The following is a 7,669-nucleotide window of genomic DNA, read 5'->3' on the forward strand; positions in this document are numbered from 1 at the left end:
ATAAAATGTTAAACAAATGTGGGATTCATGGGGTCCTCATTAAGTCATAGCACTTATATCTTATAACTCCTGATATAAAGTATTTACAAATTTTGTATTTACAAATGTTACAATTTACGTTTAAATTTTTAATAAAACCATTTTAAGTAGGCTCTATTTGATGATGTTTTATTTACGAATTTATTTATTTACGAAAATTCGCTCACCGGAAGTTATTTTAACTTCCGGGTGAATTATAGAAAAAAATTGGCGGCATTCGCTGTCGCTGCTGTTGCCTCTCCCTGGCTGTCGGAAGTTAAACTATGGAGCCTTAAGAAGTTTAACTTGAATATGGACGCAAATATAACTTAATCGGACCCGTATTCTAAAAAAAATAACCGTAATTGTCCACCGGAAGTGGTTGTTAATTCAATAAGAGTTTCTTAAATGTTTGTTGGATAAAACAAGTTCGCAAGCTAACTTTGCTAGCTAGACTTTGCCGCTAGCAGCTAACGCTAGTCGTGTAGCTGGTGAATATTTATCTCTGAATAATGGCGAACCCGACGGCTATGCAGAAAAAGAACGGGAAGTATTTGTGGTTTTCTCTTCTCGGGCTGGGATTCCAACCAAACAACGCGAAGTTTTCGATGGCCGCCGGCAGAAACAACGTGAACACCAAACACATTCACCTGGGGCCGTGAGTATGACGTCATTGTGGGGGTCATAGGACATGCTAGCTGAAGAGTAGTATGTTGTGTGTTACATTTTCTGTAATGACAAACAGGAACATGTTTGACAAACCGAACAAGGACGCGTTCTACATCGTGACTCACTTCCTGTTGGATAAACTCAACCCGGCCCGTTTCAGTGAGGCCTACAGGTAAAGTCTGACGTGACCTGACCCACCGTGACCCTGCATGTGAACACGTGACCACATGGAACTGATCATGTGTCCAAACACGGATGTGTGTGTTGGGTTAGATACTGCTGGCCGGTTTTGGACCACAAGGCCGATGCAGAGTTCAGAAAGGTGACCTGCGCTTGGCTGCGAGAAATAATGGTGAGAATATTTTTTATTATATCGTCTTCATTTATGTCCACAGATGTTCACTTCTTTTCCTCCTACTATCAGCTCTTTGCTGCCATCCATATCTCCCTCCTCTCTTTAAGCATCTCATTTCCACCTCTCATTTCAAACATGCAGCCTCTGTTCATAGTTTTTTGTCATTTGTCTTCTCTTAACTTTATTTTAGGATGAAATTTCCAAATCAGGATCTAAAGTGGTCGCGTCCTTGTTCCTCTCACCTGGAGGCCCCAAGTTTGTCCACCTGATGCTAAATTTGGCAAATCATGTCATGCTGCAGGAATTGAAGACGTTCACGACAGGTTGGTTTGGTTAAAGAAATAAATTGTCATTCAGCTTCATTTACTACAACAGGGTTGCCCTGAAAATGGGTTATTAAATAATGTCGAGTATTATTTCTGTCTGTCAGATGACAGCTGGGTCCCTGACGCTGCAGCGATGCCCGCCTCGTCGCTGGACATGGCGGTGAAGCGACTCAACCTGATCAGCGACAGGTTTCTGAAAACTGCAGTCGATCAGGATCGTTTCCTCCACGACTACCAGAGAAAAGCCCAGTAAGACTGTTACACCGCAGATGTTTACATCTGTAGAAACCTCTGAGTCGTTCAAATGTGTTTTTACATTCAGTCTCTGCGTTAAAAGAAAAGGATTTTCATCTAGTTTCTATTGATAGTTTTCTTGATTTGGGAGTAGCAATAGTGAAAGGTTGAGTCGGTGGATTCCTGATCTAGTTTTGTTTTTCATAGCAGGAAGTAGAAAGGTGACGCCTTTGCTCCTCCTCCTCTGATCAGACGTTCATCTATTAAACTGTTGTCATTTTTGTTTTCCTCTCTCAAAGGCTCCTGATGAAATCTATGAGGGATATCAGGTCAGAAGGGGCAAAGTACGACGACTTACTCAAGTAAGCATCACTCGTCCCATAATCCATCCATTTTTTTCCGCTTTATCGCTGCAGAGGGTCATGGTTGTCCCATAATAATAAAAATAATATCAGTTAATTTAGTTGAATCCGTTCTGTTACGTCAAACATCATTTAAACATTTAAAATAACTAAAATCATTTTAATCCTTTCCAGGCTGTAAAAAAAACCCCAAGCCACCAAAATTATAAGAAACCACCCCCCATATATTTATAAACCAGTCTCTACGTCTTTACTCAACCAACGAGAATGAGATCCGGTCTTACTGATGTATCCATCCGCCAACTAGCCGTGCTTTCCTGAAGCTGTGCTCATATCTTGGATTTTGCTTGTATGTTGAACAAAAACATGGACAGAGCGACGGCTCGTATCTTGAGGTTCTACTTTTCTCGTATCTGAACACGAACAAACCGGACGTTCTCCTTTCAGGCGCTACAGCAGCACTTCGCCACAGGATGGAGGTTCTACAGTTGAGAAGATCAGACAGGTGCGTGGCGATCCCTCCATGACCTTTGCCCTCTCTCGTTTCGATCCAGTCTCAGACGACTGCTCTGTGCTTTCAGGTTCGCTCCTCGTGGTCGGCCATCGATGAAATGCTTTCGAGGACCACGGAGGAGCGGCAGGCGGTGGGCAGCGTTCTGATGGGGGACGTGGATCAATACATCCTGGATGGAACCGATCGAGTCCTTCAGATTCCCCGATGTCTGCTGGAGCGAGTGGAGCAGCTTCCTCATCAGGTGAGGACAATTACCTCAATAATCTACATTTAAATCCTAAATTTCATCATATTTCAGCCTAAATTTGAATGAAAATTGCTGAGATTATTATTATTACACTTTCATCCCCAGTTGACTTCTGGGAACGTGTACGAGGGCGGCCAGCTGAACATCCTGTGTGTGTTGGAGCTGACCAACCACGCGCTGCACCTCCTGAGGGAGGAGCGTCGCCGGGTCGCTTACACCCGCCCACCTCAGCTGAGTCCCCGCCTCCTGCAGGAGAAGCGCCAGCAGATGTCACGGGCGCTGCAGAGCGTCCACTTCATCAGGTACGCGTCCCGAGACGGGGGGGGGAGAACCACGTGACGACGGAACACTGAAGGGATTTCACTCTGTTTCCACCAGACAAAAGATTTCCAAAGAAGGAATTCCTGAGGTCAGGAGCGCCATCAGGGGGTTGGAGGCCGAGTGGGACAGGAAGTGGAGCGACACGCTGAAACACACCCCCCTGGTGTCTTTCCTGAAGGAAGAGCCTGTGAGTCGAACTCATTTCACGCCACTGGCGCCAAAAAGGAAGCGATTGTTTCACCTGTGTGTCAAATGTTCTGTCGTCATTGTGGGTTGTTTTTTTTTTAAGGCGCTCGGCTTCCTGTCACCAATGGCGCCGCTGTCGTTTGAACCGGCGGCTGAGGCTAGCTGTAGCGGGAGCATCTTCTCCCAGTTCCCCGCCACGCTGCTCGGTGAGTCCCAATTCCACGTTTCACGGTTTGTTCTCGTCGTACCCGTCACAACGCTGCAGCTCGTTTTCAGCAACATTCCTTAAAACATTTTCAGAAGAGAAGCCGGCGCAGATGAAATCACAAGACGTCGTCATGTCTAGCATCCCGTCCGCCGCTTCCGACCTGGAGAGGTAATCTCTGCTTAACCCTTAGACCATGACCTATTTGGGCTGTTTTTTGGTACTTTTGATATTTGTCTCTATACAGGTCCTTCTCAAAAAATTAGCATATTGTGATAAAGTTCATTATTTTCTGTAAAGTACTGATAAACATTAGACTTTCATATATTTTAGATTCATTACACACGATAGTTCAAGCCTTTTATTGTTTTAATATTGATGATTTCGGCAGTAAAGGGAAGAAAAACCAAAAATCCCAATCTCAAAAAATTAGCATATTTCATCCGACCAATAAAAGAGTGTTTTTAATAAAAAAAGTCAACCTTCCAATAATTATGTTCAGTTATGCACTCAATACTTGGTCGGGAATCCTTTTGCAGAAATTACTGCTTCAATGACTGCTTCACTGCTTCAACTCTTAATTTCCCTTCGGGGATCAAACCAGTATATAAAATTAAAAAATTAAATTAAAAAAATGCGGCGTGGCATGGAGGCCATCAGCCTGTGGCACTGCTGAGGTGTCATGGAGGCCCAGGATGCTTCGATAGCGACCTTAAGCTCATCCAGTGTTGGGTCCGGTGTCTCACAACTTCCTCTTCACAATATCCCACAGATTCTCGATGGGGTTCAGGTCAGGAGAGGTGGCAGGCCAATTGAGCACAGTAATACCATGGTCAGTAAACCATTACAGTGGTTTTGGCACTAGGAGCAGGTGTCGGGTCGTGCTGAAAAATGAAATCTTCATCTCCATAAAGCTTTTCAGCAGATGGAAGCATGAAGTGCTCCAAAATCTCCTGATAGCTGCATTGACCCTGCCCTTAATAAAACACACTGACCAACACCAGCAGCTGACATGCCCCCCCCCAGAACATCACTGACTGTGGGTACTTGACACTGGACTTCAGGCATTTTGGCATTTCCTTCTCCCCAGTCTTCCTCCAGATTCTGGCACCTTGATTTCCGAAAGACATGCAAAATTTTCTTTCATCCGAAAAGAATACTTTGGACCACTGAGCAACAGTCCAGTGCTGCGTCTCTGTAGCGCAGGTCAGGAGCTTCTGCCGCTGTTTCTGGTACCACAGGCTTCTAACATAATTATGTACAGTTTGTGTCACTTGTGCCGCTCTTCTAAGGAGTTTTTTAAATTAAGAAGTGCAACATCATGTGATCTGATCGCGCGGCCGCGATCATAGGGCTGTAAGGGTTAAGCTGCTCTTAAATTGAAGCTCACGCTGCCGTCTGTCGTCTGCGGCGTCGGCTCCCAGCGGGAGGCGGATACCTGGGCAGAGCGAGCCGTGCTCTGTCCGTCACACGTCCTCCCCACAGCATCCCTGCTCTCTGATGACCGCGGCGAATTGAGGGAAATCGCCACGGACAGATACGGAGCAGACACTCTAGAGCGTTAGCGGGTGTCCTGACAGGTTCAACCCCGCCCACTCCGCTCCACGCCGTCACAGACGGTTCCAGGGCAGCGTGCCCACGCAACTCAAGGATTAGTGCCCAGCTAAGGCTACAGAAGTTAATAGCTGCATTAAGACGCGCGTGTGTTTCCTTCAGTAACTACTCACAATGTTTGTGTTTTTGAAGCCCCTCCCATCCTGCAGCCGCCGACGGGACCGAAGCGCCCGCCGAAGCGCCATCGCAAGCGAACACGTCGTTCGATTGGCTTTTTGACACGCCTCCATCGGCTCATGTCAGAGCTCCATCAGCACCAACACCTCCACTCAAGGCGGGTATCAGCTCACCTCTGCCCCGCCCCTCTGCCCCGCCCCTCTTCCTTTATGTCTTTGTGCATCCGATCATCTGGAACCTCCTTTAACAAAAGCTGCGGCTGGTTTTCAGACCAGCGGGAGGAAGACGAGCCGCGCTCAGACGAAGGCGTCTCCCATCAGGACCAGGACTCAGATATTAGACATGGAGTGTGAGAACCTCGCCGATCAGGTGACGGATGACTTTGAAATGTTTTTATTAGCGTGGGAGAAGAAAGCGTGAAGCCCTGAACTCTGATTCGTTCTCTCAGTTTGCTGAAGCGGTGACGACCAGCGGTCTGTCGGACGCCAGCGGCGCCGGTCTGGACCTGGAGCGGCTGCTCACGACGCTTCACGGCGATCCCTTCTCCACCAGGAAGCAGCTGCCGAGGACGCCTGAGAGCTTGAGTGAGTTGTCGGGGGTTTCAGAATGAGGGGCGTGGCCTATCTGGAGGGTGTTGGTTCTATAATCTTTATATTTTAGTTCTGAACGTTTAACTTCTCGTTCCAGTCCTGGATGTGAAGAGCTCGTGGCGTAAGGCGCTGGAGGACGACCGGACAGAGAAGGTCGGGCGAGCGGTCGGGATGAACGACAGCTTGATCGGGCGTCTCACCCCCCTCTACGAGTCCAACCCTGCTGCTCCCTCCTCGAGTGTTTCCTGGAGCCCCCACCCTTTCATGAGCCACAGCGACTCCCCCGTGGGCCGGCGGGGCGGGGTGGTCAGACCGGCTTCCCTCTGGGACTCCATCGGCGCCGTGGAGCTCCAGAGCCTGGACCAGGAAACTCTCCCTGAGGTTCCGAGCTGCGACAGCCTGCTGAGCCTCGAAGACGAGGAAGAGGACGAGCTCCTCGTCCCCTCGCTGAAGCTGGAGGCGACACCGTCTCCACGCCATGCAGGTCGCAGCCCGCCGGCGTGCAACAACGGCTCGTTTATGGACATCAGGAAGGGAACGCCTGAGCGTCTCCCGTCGGATCTCAGAGCTCCCGGTTTAGCCTGGCCACCGGCGGCGACGGACGCAGACAAGGTGTTCTCTCTGGACCTGGACGCCTTAGAGACGCCTTCACCCACGAAGACGCAGGAGTACAGCCTCCCCCAGCTGATCACCTTCTCCCCCATCGACGACATGAAGTGTTGACTCCAGGCGGAATCCCTCCTGCTAGACTTTTAACACACGTCTAACGGCTGTTAGACAACACGTTTGTGCATAAAATGAACTTTAATTTAAAATAACAGCAGCTGCTTTAATAAAAGAGTCAAATACTGTTAAATTGTCCCTGTGTAAATAGTTAGGATTACTAACTTTAAATTGTCTTTAATGTGGAATTCAAGGATTACTGCGTGAGGCTGAACAGAAAAATACAGATTCTAAGGTGTCTGAGTTCTCTGTTCCTGAAGAGCTGATAGACGTCTGACGTGGTAATATTTACGTTGCACTATTATCATGGTTTCTAAACACACAAAGTCCGAACAAGATGGTTTGTTGTCAGGGATGTGACCACAAATATGGAAGGAGCTCGGTTCCCGAATGTTTGCAGAATCATCTGGAAAAAAACATGTACAGAATATAGATCTGATCTGTTACATGATGAAAATGTTTTCTCGTTGTTGTTTACAAAGCCTTTCCATGTTTTTGTGTGTTTTTAAATCGGTGGTTTGAATTAAATATTAGATCCAAGTGACTGTTTCAACAAAAGAGCTCCGAATCAGTCAAAGAGCAGCAAAACCTCTCCAAAGGTTTTCTCCACCTGTTGCCTCTGTTCTTTATTTGGGTGTAACTCCACCTAAATTCAGGTAGGGGGCGCCGGAAACAACAAAAGAAGGAAAAGTCAAGGCAGCATGAAAATCCGCAGAAACGGATGTTAATCAGCAACAATAAAAGTTTTCACGTGCAAAATTTCTTGTGGGGGAATTTGAGAAATTAAATTCGCCGCGACTGGAACAAAACGTGAGACTATTCTGTTCTGTGAGGCTGTGCAAAAACACGTTTACAAGAACCCTGAGTCGAACCCAACACGGGATGGAACTGTTAATATATCTGATACTGCTTCAGATGTGTAATGTATAAAGGGCTGCACTGTTGAATTCGATTTGGTGTTATTTGTATAAACATGTAGAAATTTTTGCTCTAATTCACTCGTGTTTTTTCTTTGAAACTGGGCACCTTTTGTCCAATGACAGTAACATTAAATTACATAATTATCCAGTTGTGCAGATTTGTTCATAATTGCAGTTCATGTGTGGGGGAAAAAAAGGCATAAAAATACATAATAAAACTCGAAAAAAATATTAAATACAAGCTGAAGCGCCATTAACAATAATTGAA

General features: G+C 46.8%; 1 protein-coding gene and 1 non-coding gene across 2 annotated transcripts; both read left to right on the forward strand.

Moving 5' to 3' along the window:
- Positions 1–280: 280 nt before the first annotated feature.
- Positions 281–7,547, forward strand: haus6 (HAUS augmin-like complex, subunit 6). The gene is made up of 16 exons (XM_068307932.1): positions 281–676; positions 764–859; positions 961–1,039; positions 1,233–1,365; positions 1,473–1,617; positions 1,902–1,964; positions 2,412–2,469; positions 2,546–2,719; positions 2,831–3,027; positions 3,104–3,233; positions 3,336–3,438; positions 3,533–3,608; positions 5,184–5,325; positions 5,439–5,537; positions 5,617–5,752; positions 5,856–7,547. Exons 1-16 carry the CDS (start codon positions 531–533, stop codon positions 6,479–6,481), a joined length of 2,403 nt encoding a protein of 800 aa, XP_068164033.1. The 5' UTR covers positions 281–530; the 3' UTR covers positions 6,482–7,547.
- Positions 4,862–4,991, forward strand: LOC137591032 (small Cajal body-specific RNA 8). The gene has a single exon (XR_011034584.1). It is a non-coding gene; the product is annotated as a small Cajal body-specific RNA 8 (non-coding RNA).
- Positions 7,548–7,669: the final 122 nt, after the last annotated feature.

Source organism: Antennarius striatus, chromosome 23, assembly GCF_040054535.1.
Source record: "Antennarius striatus isolate MH-2024 chromosome 23, ASM4005453v1, whole genome shotgun sequence".
Classification (NCBI taxonomy): domain Eukaryota; kingdom Metazoa; phylum Chordata; class Actinopteri; order Lophiiformes; family Antennariidae; genus Antennarius; species Antennarius striatus.